The sequence below is a fragment of the Chrysemys picta genome, chromosome 13, assembly GCF_011386835.1.
Source record: "Chrysemys picta bellii isolate R12L10 chromosome 13, ASM1138683v2, whole genome shotgun sequence".
Lineage (NCBI taxonomy): Eukaryota > Metazoa > Chordata > Testudines > Emydidae > Chrysemys > Chrysemys picta.
This window is the reverse complement of record NC_088803.1, coordinates 38,805,265-38,828,627: the sequence shown is the minus strand read 5'-3', so window position 1 is coordinate 38,828,627 and position 23,363 is coordinate 38,805,265. Positions and strand designations below refer to the sequence as shown.

The 23,363-nt window shown below is 45.1% G+C and overlaps 1 protein-coding gene and 1 long non-coding RNA gene across 4 annotated transcripts in view; both read left to right on the top strand.

Moving 5' to 3' along the window:
- PTGIS (prostaglandin I2 synthase) overlaps positions 1-23,363 on the top strand; it is an 88,655-nt gene that overhangs the window by 42,070 nt on the left and 23,222 nt on the right. Inside the window, exons 1-3 of one of the 3 annotated variants that reach the window (XM_065565965.1) lie at positions 13,355-13,386; positions 18,256-18,379; positions 19,335-19,513. In XM_065565965.1, coding sequence (XP_065422037.1) covers positions 13,370-13,386; positions 18,256-18,379; positions 19,335-19,513 — 320 coding nt within the window. In that variant the 5' untranslated portion in view covers positions 13,355-13,369. Of the gene's footprint in view, positions 1-13,354; positions 13,387-14,309; positions 14,960-18,255; positions 18,380-19,334; positions 19,514-23,363 lie in introns of those variants that run through there. The other 2 variants (XM_005304595.5, XM_005304597.5) reach the window with 2 other exon arrangements.
- On the top strand, positions 4,725-9,939 carry LOC101949349 (uncharacterized). The gene is made up of 2 exons (XR_010592273.1): positions 4,725-5,279; positions 8,767-9,939. It is a non-coding gene; the product is annotated as an uncharacterized LOC101949349 (long non-coding RNA).

Sequence of the window (23,363 nt, the reverse complement as noted above, 5' to 3'; positions counted from 1 at the left end):
GTTTTCCCAGACCGTGCCGCTGGAAGAACAGATCCACCCGTTCCAACCAGGGGACTTCGTCTGGGCCAAAAAGTTCGTTCGTGGTGACACCCTCCAGCCGAGGTTTACTGGACCCCACCAGGTTCTTTTAACAACCCAGACTGCAGTGTTCCTGGAAGGACGCAAATCCTGGATCCACCACTCCCATGTCAAGCCAGCCATAGTGGACCACAGTGACGGACCAGCAGCTCTTGCCACCACTGAGGACACTGCCTCCGACCAGTGGACCAGCTTACCTCTTTCAGACATCAGACTTAAGTTGACTCGGAAAAAATGAGAGGACCTTTTATTCTGACAACTGTATGTTTTTTATTATGCCTTTTTAGTTTATTTTCTGCTTATGAAGATAATGCTTTTATTAGATATTCCCACGAGGTTAAAACTCGTATTTTAGGAAATAGAAGTAATTGCTGGGTATGTACTCAATTTCCAGTAAATGCAGAACAGGGACTCCCCTTCACACCCATTCCCCTGACCACTGCTAATATGACTTGGATGCCACCGGCTAGAGTAAAAGATCCAGTCCAACACAATCTTACATGGGACAAAACAGGAGTGCCAATTAACAGATATCTCAGGGTAACCAATCAGACAGGATCACTGTGTTTTGTTAAAGAAAAGGGGTCAACTTTTGTGGGAACAAGTAAATGCAACATGTATTTAATGGCACCGCCTTTAGTAAAAATTTTGGCTTCAAGCCTTGCGCATCCCACTTATCCCATATGTGGATCCCTCACCCCGATCCAACTTTTTCATGGGTGGGCAGGCCTTCAGAGCCAGCTTTTAAGAAGCCCTGCTCAGATCACGAGGGTGTCCAACTAATTGCTAAGGGACATACGATTGCCTTCTACAACTGCTCAAGCAGTACTACCCTGCCCTTTGAAAACACCACTACCAAATTGTGCCTCTGCAGTTCGCACAACGACCCCTCTGCGTTACCAGGGGAACAGTGGTCCAACGGGTGGTGGGTTACCTCCTACTTTGAGAAATGGAATACCCGAAACTCATTGTATGGAACATACTGGGTGTGCGGGCCCAAAGCTTATTACTTTCTCTCCCCTGATTGGGCAGGGTCATGTTATTTAGCGTGGCTAACACCGCCTTCTCGCATCTCCCTCACTCCCCCTCATTTTCCCCACGTTCGTAACATCCGTGAAACCTTCAGAGATATTAATATCCGTGATGGTTTGTCGTGGCAGCAGTGGGCTGGTCTCATTAGCTTGAGGGGTGGTGTCATCCGTCTACAGGGACTACTAGAATCTTTAACCAATGAAACTGCGACCCTATTTGAGAATCAGGCCGGGGAAATGTCCCAGCTGCGCCAGTTAGCTTTGCAAAACCGAATGGCTTTAGACATAATGTTAGCAGCCCAGGGAGGAACTTGCGCCCTCATAAATGAAGAATGCTGTGTTTTTGTAAATGACACCTACTCTGACACTTTTCAACATACCAAACATCTAAGGGAAATGGCTAAGAACTACTCCTCTTGCCAGCCACCTTATGATTGGTGAGGAGCCTTATGGAATTGGCTGCCTGGATTTGGGTGGGTTAAAAAACTCTTGGTGGGTATTGTTGGGGCCATAGTAATCCTTATAATACTGTGTTGCTGTATTCAGTGTGTCCTCTCCCTCATAGACTCATGTGAGTCAGTTTATTCTTTTCCTACTTCAGCCAAGGGCCTTACTCTCTTCGAGTTGGCCCAGGCTGAAATTGCCAAGCGGCCCTTGGCTCCTTAAAATGGGGTGTAGCTTTTGGTAAATAGTTATCCCAAAGCTACAAATGGAGGAATGTTGAGTGTGAACTTTTGATGAGCTTAAACTTAACCCAGACTTGATGTCTCTGTCTGAACTTTTAGTCAAAACTCTGACCTGCGAACTACTCATGACACCCCCCCTCCCCTTAAGTAGCCATCTCCCCTTATCTCTTTTTGAATTTACATTTTAACCTGTTTTATCCTGTAGAATCTTGATTGATTATACATGACCATTATGATCTGTTAATCACTTTGTTTACTTCTGTGTATAAATATTGATGCTCACCCCTAATAAACTTGCCACACTTACTCTGAAGCTTTTCAAGCTAAGGATAGTGTGAGCCCGTTGATCAACGAATTGGTGTCTGGTCTCTGACAGATTGTGAGCCCCATACCAACTCCGCACGAACTCGGGTGCTGGAGAGGTGAGTGAGGACTTGCTTTTTTACCTAACAGTATGGTATTGCCGCCCTTACTTCTGTGCTGTTGCTGTCTGGGCACTGCCTTCAGCGCTGCGCTCCTGGCCAACAGCCACCACTCTCTGGTCTCCCGACTCTGAAGGCAGTGCAGAAGTAAGGGTGGCAATACCGCAACCCTCCTAAAATAACTCCCCTGCGACTCCCTTTTGAGTCAGGACCCCCAATTTGAGAAACACTGATCTCCCCGTGAAATATGTATAGTATAGGGTAAAAGCACACACAAGATTTCATGGGGGGGAAACCAGATTTCACGGTCCATGACACATTTTTCATGGCTGTGAATTTGGTAGAGTCCTAGATATGTAATCTAACTATTTTCTGCCCTGTAAACTTTCAGCTACAACTGCATTGATATAAGAAGCAGGTGCAAACCATTTCAAATACAATAATCCCCATCACTCTTCATCAGTAGATCTCCAAGTACTTAACAAAGGAGGTGAGTACAATTATCCTTGCTTTACAATTGGGGAAACTGAGGCATACAGCAGGGCAGTGACTTGCCCAAGGTCACCCAGCAGGCCAGTAGCAGATCTGGGAGTAGAACTGAGGGTTCCTGAGTGGCAGTCCAGTGTTCTAGATACTAGGCCACACTGCCTCCTGCAAAGCAGTTGATTTCTGTCTAGTAGTGGAAATGAAAGAGTAAGGAAACATCAATTATTCCCAAAGAAAGGTAGGACAAATCGATTTTATCTAACTGTTTGCTGGTTAAAGAATTTTTTGTGATGCTCTTGGCCAGGACTTCCCCCCCACAGGTATGACTGGGGAGATCACTGGTGAAATAATGGGTAACACATTAGTTTCCATCTGCCAGATTTAGTTCTAGCAGGGACTTTTCCTAGACTGGTCAAAGGGATGAATTATGCACAGGTCATCAAAGGCATATAGAGATAAATTATTCAGGGTTTAGTATCAGAGGGGTAGCCGTGTTAGTCTGAATCTGTAAAAAGCAACAGAGGGTCCTGTGGCACCTTTGAGACTAACAGAAGTATTGGGAGCATAAGCTTTCGTGGGTAAGAACCTCACTTCTTCAGATTCAGGGTTTAATGCATGGTGATTCCTGGTTACATATTCCATTGATAATCTTTGAGTCCTTGCATCATACATGCATGCTTCCTGGTATGGGCTTGGGGTTGATTTTCAGAACTCAGTGAGCATTCCATACAGAATTCCTATTAGTGGAGTGGACTGGACTTAATAGCCCATAGCAAAGAAATGCAACATTAAATGTTTTATTAAAGCAGCAAACTGAAATTCACACTCATCCCTTGTATTCTAAAAGAGTTCAGTTTGCATTGAAAAGGTGGGTGAAGAGAAGCTGGCTCAAATTCCTTCCACGGAAAGACAAGGGTGAAATTTAATGTTGATGACTTTGCTAATACTCTAAACTTACCAGCAGCTGAGGACAGCAGATCACAGTTAAGATGGCACAAAGTAATAAGGCCAGGATGGACTCATTATTACCCCTAGACATGCAAATTGCCACAGTGTAAAGAAAGCCTTTGTTCTCCTTTGCATGGCTAGAAGGCTGTGTCTGTTTCTTTCAGATGATGATGTAGCCTCATGTGATCCGAATGAATACGGGTCTGTCGCATCTTACGCTGGGGTTACGTTCCGCAGTCAGCGCGTAAAACAAAAATCGTGTATAGTCAAAATTACATTGAGTGTAATGGCGGGCGGAATCGCCCGCACTACAGGTACAGTATTAAAATTGTTATTTTTCTCTTTTTTGTTTTTTTGTTTTGTTTTGCCGACCACGTAAAGCTGAAATAGCGCACGTTAAATGCGCGTAAGATGCAACAGACCTGTATGTACAAGTTCTCTTTGTACTGTAAAATTACAGTCTGGAGTTATCCTAGATGCTTGTACACTTAAAATAATTGACCCAACCAGTTTATTGTCTGTGTGTGATTCCCACACAGGTTCTGCTAACTTTGAACCGGGGGCAAACACAATGCTACTTTGGTTTTCCTACCGAATCCACAAATCTCAAGCTGATGCAGATTTGTGGAATCCCAAAGAAGGCCAAAGTCAGCTGCTGCGATCAAGTATGACCATCCTCCTGGGATTCAGCATGTTACTAATAATGATGGACCCACACCAAAACTCTGGATCTGAACCCTGAATTCCCGGCCACATTTTATATCTTTATAATGGTCTTCACCAAGACCTGCATTCAAACACTCAATAATCCGGGATTCAAACACCAGAATCAAATCTCTACTTTTTCAAATGTCAGGATGTTCAGGTTTTAGTGTTTGGGTTTGACCCATTATAGAGAAACCTGCACTGTTTCAGCTGAGACCTCAGCCCAGGCATTGCATCCAAACTGCCTTGGATATCTAGTGTATAAAGATGCATGGTATTTACAGGCACTGCAAGCACAAGATTCTCCAAAGCCTAATGGTTGGTAGCCCACCCTTTCCACTTAGTGCAGACCAAGAGAGCGGGTTCCCCATAAGTATGTAGTTCTCTCTGGAATACCAGCTGGGGCCAATTTTTGTTTTCTTTTAATCTCCAAATTTCACCAGAATTTAGCAAGAATAGATTTGGAGGGGGAAGGGAGGGGAACCAGTATATTGCAGCTTCCTATGGTAGAAGACTAGAGAGTCAATAATCTTGTTGCAAAACTCAGCTGATCATAAAGTGAAGGAAGCAGGACCAATGACACAAACAGGAAGAAAGTGTGATTGGGGAGGTAAACAGTGGAGGCCGCTGAATGTAAATGTTTAGCTCTGTTAGGAGCCTGCAGTGAGAGTGGCTGGAAGACTTATTGCTCCCATGCAGAGGTGGGTAACAATGGATTTGCTGCACAGGGCATCCGTAGGATGTTAGGAATTGAAATTGACACAATCACCTGAATCCAAATCACAGCACTGGCAGGACCTGGGCAAAACAAGCAAAGCTAAACTTCATCCCCTTGTGACTAAAGGGCTTAAAAGCAGAAGCAGGAGAGGCAACTGTCGGCATCTGGCTAGTTATATGGAGAGAAGGTAACCAGGAGGATGAAGGTCAGTGTCACATTATTTCAGGAAAGGAGCTGTTTTGTGGTATTTTCTGTACAATGCCTATACTCTGTATATGGGGCTGTGTGCACCAATAAGGCTGATGAAGAATGGCAGCAAGACGTCTTGTCAGCTATACCATCTTTGCCTACTCAGGCATCTCTTACTTGAATCAGGGGAACCCAAATGACACACTATTTATTGGGGGCAGTTTTTCCAGGTGAACTTTTAAAATTTTGTTCGGCTAAAAATAACAAATGTGTTGATAAATATTTACACGGCTTGATACTGAACCCTAACATGCCTTAATTCACTATATATACACTGTAACGGCATGTAACGTGGGCTGCTTTATGTGGGATGCAGTTGAATAAATCCAGCCAAACAGCTGAAAAATACCAATTTCCTTTGAACAAAATTCTGTACGTACATTTGTCAGCATATTGTTTGGAAGTTTACAGAATTTCTGCTGCATGAGTGTCCCTGAGGCAGCCTTGGGTTTAATATTCAGATCAATCTCTCAATTTTAAGAGATTAGCAAAACTAATACAGAGGATTTCTGCATATAGCGACTAGAATTCTTTCTTAAGTAGCTAAATCCCTTTCTCTGAGGTCCAAGATTATTTTATTTGCAAGGATTTCTCTCTTGTTTGACATCTATAAAAACAACATTGCAGTCAAAGCTTTGCTCTGGTATACTTGTTTGCCATTTACTTCTTTTATGTTAAGTTTTAAAAACATTTCTGATTAACTAGGTTATACGATCTCTAGATTTTATGGGACTGGTTTCCAATTAGGTGTTTTGACTATCCAGATATCTGTTTAGAGCATAGATTATTCCGGTGTAATTTTTTACATGGGTACGTCACATAGGAAATAAAAAAAGATACGTAAACAGAAGAAGAAATAACTTTCCCCTTTCGACACAATCCACAGCAATAAAACTTTACTAGAGTTTCATAGTGTGCATCCAGGAGTGGCCATAATAGTTGGTCAGGGGAGTATATACTCTGTAAATGAACATGACTAAGTTTCCAGTGTCATTTTTTCCATTCCAAGTATCCTAAACATTTTCTCATCCAGGAAGCCCTTCTTGTTATGCCAGAAAGAGTACACGGAGCTGATAGTGTGCAAACAGCCTGAAGTTTTTAAAGGGGGGTGGTAAATATTTGTGGTACTTGTCTGTTTGTTTGTTTGTTTGTTTGTGGTCATAGGAAGAACCTCTCAACCAAAAAAAAAAAAAGGCTTCTCAATATAAAAACACAAGGCAAGTGGTTTTGGCAAGCTATTCTAGTCCTGCAAAAATATATCCATGTCCACAGATCTAGCAGTGAGTCTGGCTTTATTACTAAAACTGGCTTTAACTTAGAATATTGAAATATTACTAGGATTTAAGAGTTATTAGCAGTTTCTCCTCATAGACTCATAGACTTTAAGGTCAGAAGGGACCATTATGATCATCTGGTCTGACCCCCTGCATGCTGCAGGCCACAAAACCGTCCCTACCCTTCCCTTGACTCTGCTGATGAAGTCCCCAAATCCTGTGTCTTGGTGACTTCAATTGGCAGAGAACCCTCCTGCTAGCAGAACCCTCCTGTTAAGCCCTGAATTGTTGGATGTTTTGTATCTGAAGAGCAGGGCCGGCTCTGGATTTTTTGCCGCCCTAGGTGGCCAGAGCACCGGTGGGAGGGCGGCGAGCCCGCCGCGGCTCTCCACTCTCCCCCCGGTGGCCAGAGTGCCGGGAGCAGGGCGGAGAGCCCGGCCGGGGCTTTCTGCTCTCCCCAGTGGCCAGAGTGCCGGGAGCAGGGTGGAGAGCCCAGCTGGGGCTCTCCGCTCTCCCTGGTGGCCAGAGTGCCAGGAGCAGGGCGGAGAGCCTGGCTGGGGCTCTCCGCTCTCCCAAGCGACCAGAGCGCTGGGATCAGGGCGGAGAGCCCGACCAGGGCTCTCTGCTCTCCCCAGCGGCGAGCCCCCAGTGGCCAAAGCACTGGGAGGAGGGCAGAGAGCCCAGCCGAAGCTCTCCGCTCTCCCTGGCGGCCAGAGCGCCGGGAGCAGGGCAGAGAGCCCCTGGCGGCCAGAGCGCCAGGAGCAGGGCGGAGAGCCCCCGGCGGCCAGAGCGCCGGGAGCAGGGCAGAGAGCCCGGCCGGGGCTCTCCCCGGTGGCGAGCCCCCGGCACCCAGAGCGCCAGGAGCAGGGCGGAGAGCCCCCGGCGGCCAGAGTGCCGGGAGCAGGGCAGAGAGCCCGGCCAGGGCTCTCCACTCTCCCCGGCGGCGAGCCTGCTGCAGCTCCGCTCTCCCCGGCAGCCGAAGCGCCATGGGGAGGGCGGCGAGCCCAGTTGCGGCCCCGCTCTCGGGCCGGAGTGCCCCGCCGGGCCGCCCCCCTCCAGGCGCCGCCCCAAGCACATGCTTGGTGGGCTGGTGCCTGGAGCCGGCCCTGCTGAAGAGGAGTTAGGTAAAACCGTGAGAGATTGTGGTGATTTTAACTTGAAATGTATAATATTGATTTCCATTGGAGATCCTAAACTACTCTTTAAGGGCCTCATCCAAATACTGTTGAATAGGCTTTCAATCAGACCCTGGTTGATAGCTACAGACATACTGAATTCTCAAGTGGATACTCTTTGAGCAGCTTCCTCAGATAACTGAATTAAAACTCTTGAAAGGGATCCAGAAGTTATCTAAGCATAGGACCATGATAATGTTTGGAACAAAACTTTCATTGACCATCTACAGATTCTGGATTCCGTATCCCAGGCAGGCAGGATCCATGTTGAATTTTGGGTCACCAACAGTGTTTCCACTTGCTCAAGTGAAAAGGGCCCTACTCCATGACACACATGTTCTTCCAGAACATGTCATTTCTTTTGGCCACTATCCACCTGTGAGAAGACAGATGTTGTATTCGAATCCAATTGACACTGTTTCATTGCTTATACCTTATTATGTTTGATGTAAACTAGATAACCAATGATTAATAATTCTGAAGTTCTTTTGCTCATTTAAATTATAGCACGCCTGCAAGTTTTATAAGAAAAGTTGTGTAACAAATATTGAGCTCACACATGTGGACTCAATTCACAAGAAATAATAACCACAATAACTATGTTTTTCCAGAGTGTGTGCCAGACCTTCAGCTAGTGTGAAGCAGTTTAGTTGTATTGACTTCCTAGACTTTTAGCAATGTTTAGATATCATTATGAGTGCTCAATAAACTAAACTCTGGCATAAAAATACCCTATTCCTGCCCACACTGTCTTGGTTAGTTACATAAGTACCATTGTATTGTTTCTGTACCCTGATTAGATTACTGATGTAACTAACCAGTGCAGCCCAAACAATGACTGTTCCAATATAAAAATCATATTCCATGCCATAACTTCATAAGTAATTTATAAAAGGCACCTAAGTTAGTTGCACAAATTGCAATATTTGCACTCTGAGAATTAAAAATTGTGAATAATTTTGCCTATTAAATATATTTGAAATTATTCGTGCAGCTCAGGAGAGCACCGTGACTGTCATCTAGAATTCTCCTGGCAGTGAATGGAGCACCAGTATGAGATGATCTTACCCTCCTACCTCACTCTGGAGGGAAACAATACTTTGCGCTAACCATAGCTTCTGAGGTTCATTTGGGGTTAGATCCAGATGGAGCTCATTGCCATAAGCTTCAGAAGGTGTTTGTGACAGCCACTGATGTAATCTGGGAACTGACGGGCAGGGATGCCTCTAGTAAGGCCCCAGCACAGCTCTTCACTTCGACAGTGGTTCGGCAGATGCCTTCAATTGCTGGAGCAGTCGTACGTTTTGTCATCTCTTCTGAAAGCTTTTCCGCTGCAGAGCAGCACCACCTCTGTTATTATCCAGGTGGAACTTTAGCCAACTGGCTTTCATCCAGGTCTTTGTTCTTGCCAAATCTTTTGGGGAGTCTGGCACTGGTTATGACTGGGGCTAATGAAAAGGAATTGCAGACCTGAGTATCATCAACATACTGATGTGATACCAAAGCCTGTATCGTGTTACGATCTACTGATAGCAAGGGAATCCTGTTGCCCATTCAAACAGATGAAAGCCTACAATTCAAAGCTGAAAAGGTCCAGAATGACACTTATTTGTACACAGACACTGGCACATGTGCCAAAATATTTTGCAATTTTAATCATTCTGTTTCTACTTATCCTGGAGCTACTTGCCTGAGGCTGATATTTTTGAGATAACCTGTTTTGATGCTGCTTATCTGCCTTTGTAAAATCGTTCATGTTACACTTTCAAAGCTAAATTTCATTTTCCAAAAGCCATACATGTATAGGCCATTCTGGAAGACCGTAACATGACAGTGAACATCACTCCCAAAGCATGAAATGATACCGCGGGAAGAGTACCAGGGAACCATCCTTTACGTCACCTGTTAAGTTTCAAATTATTATTGACACTGTTAGTGATTTTTTTTGTCTCCGTTTTCTACTGTTGTTCTCTGTTATCCCTAGTACAGCACTTAAAATGACTGACTACCAGCTGATACATTTGGGAAACGTGGGCACAAGATCTGTATTAACTTATTGGGCCAGCTCAGCTGGTGTAAATCAGAGTATCTCTGGTGAAGTGAGTGTAACCATGCTAAAGCACACAAGCTGATATCTGTCCCATTATTAAAATCCCAAGTTAAGAAATCTTCCAGCTCTAGAGTTTGTGTCTCGGTACTGTTCTCTCCCCTACTAGGTACATATGGAAAGAGTTGGAATAAATGTAAACACACATGGTGCTGTTTGCAAGCATGCTAACAAAATACATTCAGCATTGTTCATACAGATAGTTTAATCCACCCATTCCATTTCTCTACTGTGTACTCACATCAAATGGTTTGTCCAGCAACCAGTTGAGAAAACACATCTGTTGCATGGAACAGCTTACAGTAATTACGAGCAGTGGCTAACAGAGGGCTGGATCCTCAGCTGGTGTAAAATGACGTCGCTCCACTGAAGTCAATGGCACTTCCCCAATTTACTCCATAACAATCCTTATACAGGTAAATATGTTGGTTCTTTGGCTAAAAATGCAGTGAAAGTCAGACAAAAGTAAAGAGATAAGAGAGTTCAATGGAGTTAGGCCCAGGATGAATTTGTTCCATATTTTGTATCATTGTTTCTTTTCAAAGATGCCAGTAAAGTTGACTTTATTTCAGATTCGGCTTCTATATTTGCTGTGGTTCAGTTTTCTTTGTAGCAAATAAGTGTATGTGGGTTGCTGCCAGCAAAACAGGATCCCCTCCTGATATAAAGCATCAAACGGGTATCCTGCCTTTCTTTTATTTTCCAAAGCATTTTTTAGACTTTCTCCAACCGTCAGTGGAGTTAAACCTGGGATGAGTTTGGGACATAGTGTTCACTATGTTTTAGTGCAGCATTCAGCACAGAAGGAAAACATTAACTTCTTCAGTGTTTGCATAGAATCTTAGGGGCTGGGGACCTAACTTTCAGGGGTCTCCTAAAATGTACCCAAAATATTTACAAGTGCATCCATATACACAAACCTGACTCCTTGTTTGCATGGGTGGGTATTCTGTATAGTAGTGCCTAGGAGTCCAGTCACAGACAAGCTCCCTATTATCCTAGGTGCTGTACAAGCACAGAACAAAAAGACAGTCCCTGAACCCAAAGAGCCAGGTGACTGCTCACCTGATTACAGCCTATTTGCATGTAAAACTCAGTTTTGGGGGGTTCTGTTTAGCCTTAAGGTTAAACTCAGTCATCATCATAGGACATAAAAGCAACAAGGAGTCCGGTGGCACCTTAAAGACTAACAGATTTATTTGGGCATAAGCTCAAATAAATCTGTTAGTCTTTAAGGTGCCACCGGATTCTTTGTTGTTTTTGTGGATACAGACTAACACAGCTACCTCCTGATACTTGACGTCATAGGACATAATGCACAGCCATGCTGGAAATGTGTTGGGAAATAATTTAGTTGAATATGCTTTTTCTGTAGTACATTTTTTATTAATATTCACTCAGCTTGGGCAGATTCTGCAAATCACTGGTTCTTTTTGTGTTTTGCTTCCCAGTTAATTAATTGAACAACACCTTTTACAAGCAATAGGTAATGTTGTTGCCATTCTCCCCCTCCTAAAAAGCACCATATTCTGATATTTAGAAGATTTTATTCTAAAAGTCTTTCTTTAACAACTTGGGAAGATCCCCATGTGAATCCAATCCACATTGAAGCTCAGTTCAACTGGAGCTCTTTTACTGTCTCAGATGCTTTCCAAAAACCATTTAGTAACTACCAAAATTAACTGTAATGTATTCCTTTCATTTATTTGTTAGAAACAAGCCTCTAGTGCTGTTGTCAACATACATTTATTCTATATTGACCATTTTGAAATAGAACATTTTTGATTATGATATCATTCTGCAGATAAAGATACTGGCTATCTTTCACAACAGATGAAGAAAACACAATAATATATATAAACCCAGTTCTTTGATTAGCTTTTCTCCCTGTTGAAAAAAATGTGTTTTAAAATAGTTGTATGCCTTCCTGTGGGTCATAATTGCTTCTGCTATGGTTACTGTAGGAATTGTTGTTCTTCCTTTGCCTTTTTAGTATACCTCTATAATAACAACATACATATATGCATTTATATAGTTCTGGTTAGAAACAAAGTTGATTATCTGCAGCTAGGTAGGGGTGGAATGATGGGGAGAAATAGATTTTTCTCTCCACCCCAGGCAATAGGCTCATAGTCATTTAAATAATAAATAATAATTATATATATATATATATATATAATTGTTAATGTTTTCCCATGTCTTGGGACCTGTTTCTTACAGAAGAAAGAACCTTTCACACCAGACACACACAGAAGTATTAATTCCAAAGAAAAAGAACATGGACAAGATTCTTCCTTTTTTCCATGTGTGTAAATGCAAAGCAAGACAACTGATGTCAGCGGTCACACTGTATGGGGTCAGAATTGGACTCCAGTTCTCTCAGATTATAAAATAACTCATCAGGGTATAAATTACACTAAAAAGAACTTGTCTCTGCCAGGCAGGTACTGGTTGGGAAACCATCTTTCTATTTTAACAGCTCAGCAAAGAATATTTCAGACAATGACAAACCACCTATTTCTATAGACTGTGACAGGGTCAGGCCAGATGGCTACAGAAGGGTGAGAGAAAGTAGATACATTAGCCCCAGATTAAGCAGGTCCCTTTTCCCTGAGTAAGATAATAGGCTGTTCCAGAACAATCAAGAAGCTACTAGAATCAATTAAGACAGGCAGGCTAATCAGAGCACCTGGTTTAAAAAGGACCTCACTTCAGTTAGTGAGGGGCGTGCGAGGAGCTGGGAGCAAGAGGCACGCAAGGAGCTGAGAGTGAAAAGGCGTACTGCTGGCGGACTGAGGAGTACAAGCATTATCAGGCATCAGGAGGAAGGTCGTGCAGTGAGGATAAAGCAGGTGTTGGGAGGAGGCCATGGGGAAGTAGCCCAGGGAGTTATAGCTGTCACGCAGCTGTTACAGGAGACACTATAGACAACTGCGATTCGCAGGGCCCTGGGCTGGAACCTGGAGTAGTGGGCAGGCCCAGGTTTCTCCCATCCCCCCAACTCCCTATTTGATACAAAAGGAGTTGACCTGGACTGTGGGTCCCACCAGAGTGGAAGGTCTCTTGCCTGTCCCCCGACCCACGAGGTGGGTCAGCAGAGACTGTGGGAATTATTCTCCTCCCTCTCCCCATGCTGGCCAGTGATGGGGTTAGCTGAGTGAATGGCAGGTTTGGGCCACTAGCAAAAGTGGCCAAACTGAGGGCTGCCGTGAATCTCTGAGGCGAGCAAATCCGCCAATAAGTGCAGGACCCACCAAGGCAGAGGAGGAACTTTGTCACAGGACTTAAAAAAACCCAACAACCTAGTTTTAGAGAGAGTTTCTGTCTTGTTATCAATGATCTGTTCTCCAACCCAAACAGTGTTCACGAGGTCATTAACAGTTCAGCAAGCAACTGAGAGTTTGCTGCAGTAACTTCCAGTTTGTCCTTGATTAAAGCTACCAGGCATTTGGGGACCCAGCCTGCTGTCCTTACGCCCTTCCTGATTGCCATGAGAATTTTGCTTCAGTAAGTACTGCAGGGTCAGTACCTTGGCATGAGATGAATGGTCGTTGTATTGGGTCCTAAGGGCACATTCTTGTGTATGTATTAGTAATAATAATTATTTACATAATGGCACCTTAGAGAGCTGTTTAAAAGGGCACTGCCTGCAGATTACCGAGACAAGTTCTTTGGGGCAGGGCCTGTCTCTTTGTTATGTATTTGCGTAAAGGGGCTCTGATCTATGAATGGGCTCCGAGGTGCCTCCAAACACTAATAAGAAATAATAATGGACACATTGGCAGAATTGCTTATAAAAATGGGTGTATTCATGGTATTGTACATAATATAAATTGTTTTGAACCATCAAGACATATGCATATCCAGAACTGATATGCATAATCCTGAAGTTGCTCTAGAATAGCCAGTGTGCCAGAGTAACCACAGGTCTTTTAAGCACACTCCATCTTGCTGTGGCATTCACAGGGCCTTGGTTATATGATGTCTCAGTCATAGCCATTCATTAGATGTGAAGCCCCGTCAATCTTTTCAGTGTCTTTTGTAAAGTGCATCATACACTTGTGGGTGCTATAAAAAAGTAATAAAATACTTCAAATGATTAATAAAATCGGCATAACTAGTCTCTAACTTAAAAGAGTTTTGCAAAAACAGTTGGCTAAAGTGCCCAGAATCCCACCAAGGTAAATGATGAAGCAATGGGCACACTTCTTCTCTGCTGCACTGTTTGCTTGCTTAGAATTTCCCTTCGGAGGGGCAAGGAAAACCGCTTGAGTCTACAGTGATGAGTATCATGGAAAGGCTTCTGAATAAACAGAGACCGTCGTTGCCTGTTATTTATCTAGTGCTAGTGGGCTGCAGGATGCTCTCCGAACAAGAGGCTAGTTAGTGTTTTGGCGCTATGGGGAAGCGTGTGGGGAAGGAGATGAGCACAGAAAATACAGTGGAAATGGGGGTTTGGGGGCGCTCTTTCCAACAGGGATTTGCTGGGCTTTCCCTCTACACAGGGATCCGTGTCTGGGGCGCTATTTTGGGTGCGCTCGTCCTGGTTTTGCACAGTCTAGTTTGGCGGTTGGGGCGGGGGGTGCCAACTGAAACTGGCGTGGAGGGGAAGGGCTAGGAGGTGCTGGGTTTGCCCTTCCGTTTCTCTAGGGCTCCCAGTGAGGAATGGGGATCCGGGGACCAGGGTCTAGATGTCTGGTTTCAGCTCCCTGAGACCCCCATGGCAGCGGGGAGAACCGGGCTGGAGAGCTTCCCCCAGCGGTGGGGACGGGGGGCTCTGCCCCCGCACTCCGGGCTGGAGCCAGCACGTAGCCGGCAGGGGGGCAGCCTCCCACGGGTCCAGCGGGGCTGGTCTGGCCCGGCCAGGAGGGACGGAAGGGGAGGAGACCAAGGCAGCCCAGAGTGAGGGGCTCGGCCGGCCGGCCAGACAGACCAGAGTGGCGGGGACCGAAGCAGCAGCTCCACTCGGCTCCTCCGGCGGGGTCCCGGCGATCAGCCGCGCCATGTGCTGGGCTCTGGCCGCCGCCTTGCTGGGGACGACGCTGCTGCTGCTGCTGGCGCTGCGCTCCCGGCGGACGCGGTGAGTGACCCGCCTGCACCTGTGCCCAGAGACAGGGCAGCCCGAGGAGTCTGCGGGCGCGGGGGGAGGGTCCCCCAGCCAGCGCCCGGCTCCAGTGATCGGGGTCCCGGCGGAGCAACCTCAGGCTCCGAGACCACGGTGACGGGCTCAGTGTGGACCTAGGTAAACAGAGATCCTGCCTTGCCGGCTCTGATCCTGCCCATCGCTGAGCATCCGCAGCTGCAGGTGGTCCCGGGAGTGGGGTGGCTGCACGTGCATGGGTGTGTGGGGGGAGCCCCTTCCTCCATCGGGCTGCTGCCCTGCCCTCCTTTAGCTGGGATGGTTAACAAGAGGGAACGGTGTTCTCAGGTCTCTTCTCCAAACCCCACTGAACCATCATAGGCCAGAACCCCAGTCACTGAGGAGTTGCAGGATACAGCATGGGGGGCGGATTATTTCTCTTATATACCAAATGCTGCCACCTCCTCGCTCGATAAATTCAGGCCCTGGCGCTGCAGTCCCTACTTATGTAAATCTCTAGCCCGGAACCAGCGGGTTCTGCTTAGGGGTCACTGTGAAAAGAGGAGCGGGAATGAATCCTGTGGAAAAAAATATGGATGAAGGAAAATGTGAATACAGAGAAACTGTGAACATAGGAGAAGGGGAGAAAGGAAAATAGCGACTGACAACTTAAAGGCAGTCCATATAACATGTATAGGTAGGGTGACCAGATAGCAAGTATAAAAAATCAGGATGGGGGTGGAGGGTAATAGGTGCCTAGATAAGAAAAAGCCCCCCAAATTGGAACTGTCCCTATAAAATCAGGACATCTGGTCACCCTATGTATAGGGCATGAGCGTGGGCGAGCCTCCCTTTTATGGAATGTTATTTAGTCCTTAATAGGTTGCACAGGACTCCCTCTAGATAGGAAAAACACATTTTAAAAACAAGTCTGAATTATTCTCGGGGGAGGAGTATGACCCATGGGTTTAAATGACTGGAAAAAAACGTTTGCAAACTCAAACTCATTCGACAGAGCTATGAATTAATTCAAGTTTGCAAAACCTTGAGCTCTGTGAGATTCACCCACTGCCAGTTATTGAGCCAGGGCACCATCGATTGGCAATTTGAATCCGCTGATTAGGATGGACACCGCAGTAATCGGTCGAAATCAGCGCAGATTCCCTGTTTATTGGGCTTTGTGTAAAATCCTCTCACTCTGCAAGATCCCAGAGCGTGGTTTGAATTGCTAAAGACCCCAATCTCAAGTTCGTTTGGCTCCACACAGCCCCTTCTTTACACCACTTTGCCTCGTAACAAATACTGGGCATTTTGAAAATGTTCCCCGGGTAGTTATTTCACTGTCATTGGGCCAGACTGTGCTCTTGGTGATACTGGTGGTGTGAATCTGGAGTAATTCCATTGACTTTACTTTTTTACACCAGTGATAATGAAATCGGAATGTGATCCCGACCCTTCAAAATGAAGGCTGTAACAGTGTTCAAATCCCAGCTCCTCGAGTGGGTGACCCAACAACAAGTGAGGGTACAGTATTGGATTTGCCTTGCTCAGGGAACAGATGGGCAAGTCATGCCATCACTGTTCCCTTTGAACTGGCAGGGGAATGAAAAGGACAAGATTCCTATTTTCTTCCCAAAAGACCTCTCGTCAACTGTCTGAAATGGGCTATCTTGATTATCACTACAAAAGTTTTTTTTTTCTCCTGCTGATTATAACTCATATTAATTAATTAGCCTCTTAGAATTGGTATGGCTACTCTCACCTTTTCATGTTCTGTATGTATATATATATTCTTACTATATGTTCCATTCTATGCATCTGATGAAGTGGGCTGTAGCCCATGAAAGCTTATGCTCAAATCAATTTGTTAGTCTCTAAGGTGCCACAAGTACTCCTGTTCTTTTTGCGGATACAGACTAACACGGCTGCTACTCTGAAACCTGCCAATTTTCATTTACTCAGAGCAATGACTCATCAAGTGAGTTTGTGACAATGGAGCAATCTGAATGCCCAGATATTTTAACAGTATTGCAGTCCTCGCTTTGGAATTGTGGATTGTTTTTCCACGATCTTTCAAGGTTGACGGTGCTCAGTTTACTGCATCCCATTGTGCCTTGGTATTGCATAGGATTGAGAATGTACGCTATACGTGTTGCTGTAGAATTATGATTTATTATTTTTACAACACCCAAAAATGTGCTCGAGTCTTTACAGAACAGAGCATGTTTGCAGTGTTGTTGTAGCCGTGCTGTAGACCTGAAGAAGAGCTCTGTGTAGCTTGAATGCTTCCACTTTCCACCAACAGAAGTTGGTCCAGTACAAAATATTACCTCGCCCATCTTGTCTCTCTTAGAACAGTGTATGGCAGATTCCTGGTCTAAAGCACTTACTTTCCAAAAACAAAAACTGCAGAAGTAAGGGGAAAGGATGTAACATTTGCCCCGGTATATCTCTGTCTTGTCCTTAACATGCTTACCCTTTGCTGTGTAGACAAAAACCTGCGGCTCGCCCATGGCAGCTGATTCAGGCTGAGGTCTTAGAACCCAGGCCCAGAAATCTACACTGCAATGAAATAGCCCTGTAGCCCAAGCCCTGTGAGCCCAAGTTGGTTGGCATGGGCCTGCCGTGGGTTTTTCTTTGCTGTGTAGACATACCCTTTTTCGTATGTATGTTATTGACATACCTAGCCTTAATATGGTGAGTTACAGATGCAATAGCATGACAGCTTTTAATCCTAAAATGTCAGTCTTTTGTCAGTTTGCAAGACCCATAGGATTATTTTAATGCATTTAGGTATTTCCATTTAATTTATTCCTTTATATTAGCTGTATTAGAAAGAGAATAACCCCCCAAATTAATATCTTTTTGTCACTAACGCTTATGTACACTATTGTACTGTTTAGCCAGCATAAATCTGAGACACTTTCACTGAAAAAAAAACAACAACCCAACAACCCACAAACACTTCCTTTGAACTGCTAATTAGTCTTTGCTCCTTTATGACTCAGGATAGTAATTACAAATCCTTTTTTGGGCTATGCCTGTGGAATCCTGGAGACTGTAAAAGATTCAGACTGGGGTAACCCAAATGCAGTTTGGCCATATCATTCTGTTCATGTGATGTTATAAAGCATGGTTGATCTATGAAACAAAGCAAGGTGCAGATGGTAATGTCGTTTCACACTGACACACCCATAGCATGCTGGAATGCAGGTGTTTAAGTGCCAATGGTTATTAAGCAACTGTAGGGCAATCCTTCCACAGACTTTAAGAGCTTTTACTAATATTTTTTCCAGGCTACCGAGTGAACCTCCACTTGACAGAGGTTTTGTTCCTTGGCTGGGACATGCTGTGGAATTTGGAAAAGATGCTGCCAGCTTCCTGTCTAAAATGAAGCAAAAACATGGCGATATTTTCACAGTAGGTGCCAGTTGTGAATTGCCTGTGCTGTCTGGGTTTAACTCCTGCGGAGTGCACAGTTCAGCTGTTCAACCACAAGTAGCCCAGAAAGCTTTGTGGAAACAGCTTTGATTGTATGCCACAGCTAAGCATAGATATCAACAAACCTTTCCTCTTCTCTCCTGGCCACTCTGCCTCTTCCTTCCCCCACTGACAGTAAGTCAGCCTGGAGCTGCTTTTAAACTAAACAGTGCACGAGTGGCTTTATTTTAGAAGGTGTTAACATCACCTTTCAGACGTGCCACAGAGCAGCTTTGTTTTTCATAACGACAGATTTTTTTCCCATACCTGGATTAGACTACATATTGGTGTCTTCAGTCCATTTTGCCACCTGTAGGGACCAAAACTTGATGCTTCAGAGGGAGGCGGGTGCCCTTATAATGTTGTACAGTGTTGAGGGGTGAGGGGAAATGACCTTAGCACCGTTAAAGTCAGTGGGAGTTTTGCCTGAGTGAGGAGTGCAAGTTGGGTCCCTTAACTTGTATAACTACAGGTGATGTTCAGAGTCATAACATTTTAGGTCCTAAGAATCCTGAGCCCAGATGTGTAACAGTGTCCAGGTATGTTACCATCTTGACCAGTGAGTTTCTGTGTTTCCGTGGGAGCATGGGAGTTTTTCAGACCATCAAATATGCAGCCAAAATAACATTTTGGAATGATTTGCAGATTATTGCACGTCAGCTGGTGTAAATCAGTGTGCCTCCATTGAGGTCAAAGGCCCTGCACTACTTTGCACCAGCTGAGGATAGGTGCTCAGCTGGGAATAACGAAGGAAAAGAACTGTGTCTGAGTTATAGGACTTATTACTGCAGTTCGTCCCACTGTTTGGTAATATTTCACATTTTTAATGTATTATTGTGTTCATTAAGTTAATAGACCCATTAATTTTGTATTGTGGATTGTTTTCCTTCTTTAGATCCAGGTTGCCGGGAAATTTATCACCATCTTGTTGGACCCTCACTCGTATGATTCGGTGCTTTGGGAGTCAAGTTGTCAACTAGATTTCAGCAAATATGCACGCCTTTTAATGGATCGAATGTTTGATGTCAAACTGCCTGACTATGACCCCAATGAGGAAAAGGTCATGCTGAGATCGTGAGTATGATACAAAAGAAAATTTGTGTCAATGTCTCCAGTTTGTTTTGGGATATTATTTTCCAGTGAGAGAGCCAGGCAGTTCCTGGTATCCAGGAGGTGACGTTCCTGGTATCCAGGACAGGGATATTAACTACAGCGTAAATACAAAGCAAAATGGAAGGGGATAAGACCTGAGGTCTATCTAGATTTTCCCAGCGAGTCACTCAGTAAGGATGAAATGACAATGGGCTAACTGTCCTAGATGCCTGGCTTCTAAATACTAGAGATGGGTGCACTAGGAAAATGGATAGATCTTAATCTATCGTTGTTAACTTTAAAAAGAAATAGCCAATAATAGACCTGGTGGGTTTAAAATGTAACATGGTGTGGCAGCAAAAAAAGGCTGATGTGGCTTGGGGTTGCACATGCAGAGCAGGGGATGATAATCCCTCTACTACGGCTCTAGAGAAGCAATGCCTGATGTACTGGGTTCAGGGGAGGGCACCTCAGGATTGACTAAAAGGTAGAGACAATTGTTTGACTACACTTGTGGTCCATTCTCAGGGCCGGTGCAACCACTAGGCGAACTAGGTGACCATCTAGGGCGCCTAGTGGTTGAGGGCGCCTAAAAGCCTGCTCAGGTGAGGAGATGGAGTGGAGATGAGCTGGGGCGGGGGGGGGGGGGGCGCGGGGAGGGCCACCCACAGTAACGAGGGGGGAGCGCACAGGGGAACCGCTCCCCGCTCCAGTTCACCTTCACTCTGCCTCCTCCGCTGAGCACACAGCCCCCCCTCTAAATCTCTCCAATCGGTGCCGCAAGCCTGGGAGGGGAGGAGAATTAGAGCGGAGCCGGCGTGCTCAGCGGAGGAGGTGGAGCGGAGGTGAGCTGGGGCGGGCTCCCTGAGCGGGGGGGTGGGGAGGCTCCCCAGGTGGGATTGGCGGTGGGTGGGGTTAGCTGCCGTGGAGGAGGGCTCCCCAGGTGGGGTTAGCTGCACGGGGGGGTAGCTGCTGCGGGGGGGGGGGACGGGACGGTAGGCTCCCTGGGTGGGGGGGGTTGCTGTTGCGGGGGGGGGGGGCGGGGTTGGCTGGGTGAGGGCTTGGGGCAAGGTGGAAGTTTCGCCTAGGGCGCGAAACTTCCTTGCACTGACCCTGTCCATTCTTAACAATGTTCAAGAGACCAAATTACCAAACGTAGCCAAATTCGCTGTCTAAAGACACAGCAGTACAATGCAAAAAGGAGATATAAATTCCCCTCCTTCTGGGAAGCAAATTCTTTCAGTGTGTTCACCTTGCACAAAAGGTGTGCTTCACAGATACATCTTCAAACTTGATTGTGTTTATATTATGGTTGTTTCCAAGCTAAAAGCCTCCTATATGTCAATTTAAAGTTTAAGTTTAACCCATTAGTTTGTGCCAGCTTTGTCCTTGGTACCTGAACATAAGAACGGCCATACTGGGTCAGACCAATGGTCCATGTAGCCCAGTATCCTGTCTTTTGACAGTAGCCACTTCCAGCTGCTTCAGAGGGAATGAACAGAACAGGTAATCATCAAGTGATCCATCCCCTGTCACCCATTCCCAGCTTCTGGCAAACAGAGGCTAGGGACACCATCCCGGTCCATCCTGGCTAATAGCCATTGATGGACCTATCCTCCATGAACTTATCTAGTTCTTTTTTGAACCCTGTTATAGTTTTGGCCTTCACAACATCCTCTGGCAAGGAATTCCACAGGTTGACTGTGTGTTATGTGAAAAAATACTTCCTTTTGTTTGTTTTAAACATACTGCCTATTAATTTCATTTGGTGACCCCTAGTCCTTGAGTTATGAGAAGGAGTAAATAACCCTTCCTTATTTACTTTCACCACATCAGTCATGATTTTATAGACCTCTATCATATCCCCCCTTAGTCGTCTCTTTTTCAAGCTGAAAAGTACCAGTCTTATTAATCTCTCCTCATATGGCAGCTGTTCTATACCCCGAATCATTTTTGTTGCCCTTTTCTGAACCTTTTCCAATTCTAATATACCTGGCTATACTTTCTCGTATCTCATTTTGAATACTACATTCCAAGCGTTGATGAACCATGCAAGTACTCCCTAGCTGTACTTGGTACAAAGTATTCGTGCATCTTTGCTGTGAAAAGTTTGCTATTTTCTAATGCCAAAGCTAATGTCAGCTTTGCAAAGTGCTGCAAGATGCTTGACATGGGTGAACAGAATTGTGGGAAGAGCGTAGTACATTCAGTTACCATAACTTCCCAACAACCATATATATATGTGTGTGTATATAAAACATATATTATATTAATACCATGCACATAATACCTATGAATGTGGTATGTACTACACCAACAAATATGTATTGGCTAACATCAGTATGTGAATCATGTGGGTTAACTGAAGGGGAGCTCAAGAAGAGCAACAAAGGTTATAAGGGGCCTGGCTAGAGGGATTAGTTTATAAGGAAGAATTAACACCATGGCGGGGAATATAGATAACTTGGCTAAGATCATGCAGATTATGTCTGGGAACAAACCTCGCTTGTATATCAGTCTTGCTTTTCAGCCAGGCAGCAAATGTCATGTTGACCCTCAGCGCTGACTCCGGCTGCACAGGGCACGGCGATGCACGATGTGTGTGTGGAAGGAGAGGACATAGGGAGTTCCAGCATGTCTCTTGCACAAGCAACAGCACAGGGTCTTTCTCTTCATAGCACTAAAGAGAACTCTCGGCACAATGGCCAGCAGATATGCTGATGGGGACTAGTGGGAGTGCATCGGTCAGCTGGAAGCGCTAGCCAGCAGCAGATGGGCTGCACTTTAATGCTGCTCAGAGTAGCAGCAAAGTGGGCTCCACAATGCAGTGCCCCCAACCCTCCCCATGGTGTCCTGCCCTGGATATCAAGCTTCACGTGGTAGAGCCAACATCAGGAAAAGTTTCTGGTCTCTCCTGCCAGTTAGGGCAGGATTTAGACCTTACGAATTAGCCATGCCTGTCTCACATTGTCTGGACATCACAACACTTGTACACCAGCAAATGCGTTCCCAGCCCTGAAACCAGTAAAAATCATCCTGAAGCAATTACAGTTACTCGGCAGGAGACGATAATAAGCAGCAGAGCCCTGGGGCTGTCATTATTTTACTCTCCCTGGGATCAATATTTACATCTAATATTTTAAGATATTAGAGAGATTTAATGACTTCTTGCTGTGTGATATCAGCGAGACATGTTTAAAACCTTTAAATAAAAGCGGGGGAAGCAACCTGGCTGGAGATAAATACGCCGACCACATAGTTTACAGTGGTAAACAAAGCCCGCGGGAGAGTGTACATCTGATGGAGCACTGGCAGCGTGACTGAAAGCAATGAACCATCATGTTTATACTCGAATGGCATAAAAATAGGACAGTCTGTGGTCTGACCTTCTGGGAACATCTGTGCTTCACCAATAAATACATCACACCGAGACATGAATGGCTGAAAATAGCTTTAGGTGCACTCCTCCCTTCAGATTATTTATTTGCCAATGGAAGTTTTAAGGCCTGGGAGATGTTGATGTGAATCGTTCAGACGTGTGACCCTCAGTCAGACATCGCCCTCCAGTCTATAGGTTCAAAAATTGCTGGAGTCTCAATTGCTAGGAGGGAGTGGCTTGACCTTATTGTGCTGATGCAATTTACAAGGAAATGGGGTTTGAATAAAACCAGGCTGGTTTCAGATGATATATTCTGCAATATTGCATTTGCACATTGGCTGAGGGCACTGATCTTTTATGGTATGCACTTTCTTTATTGTGCTCTTGTGGGAATGTTAACATTATGTTACACTAGGTTAGCGCTCTGGTGGTCACCCTGAGATTGGAAGGTTG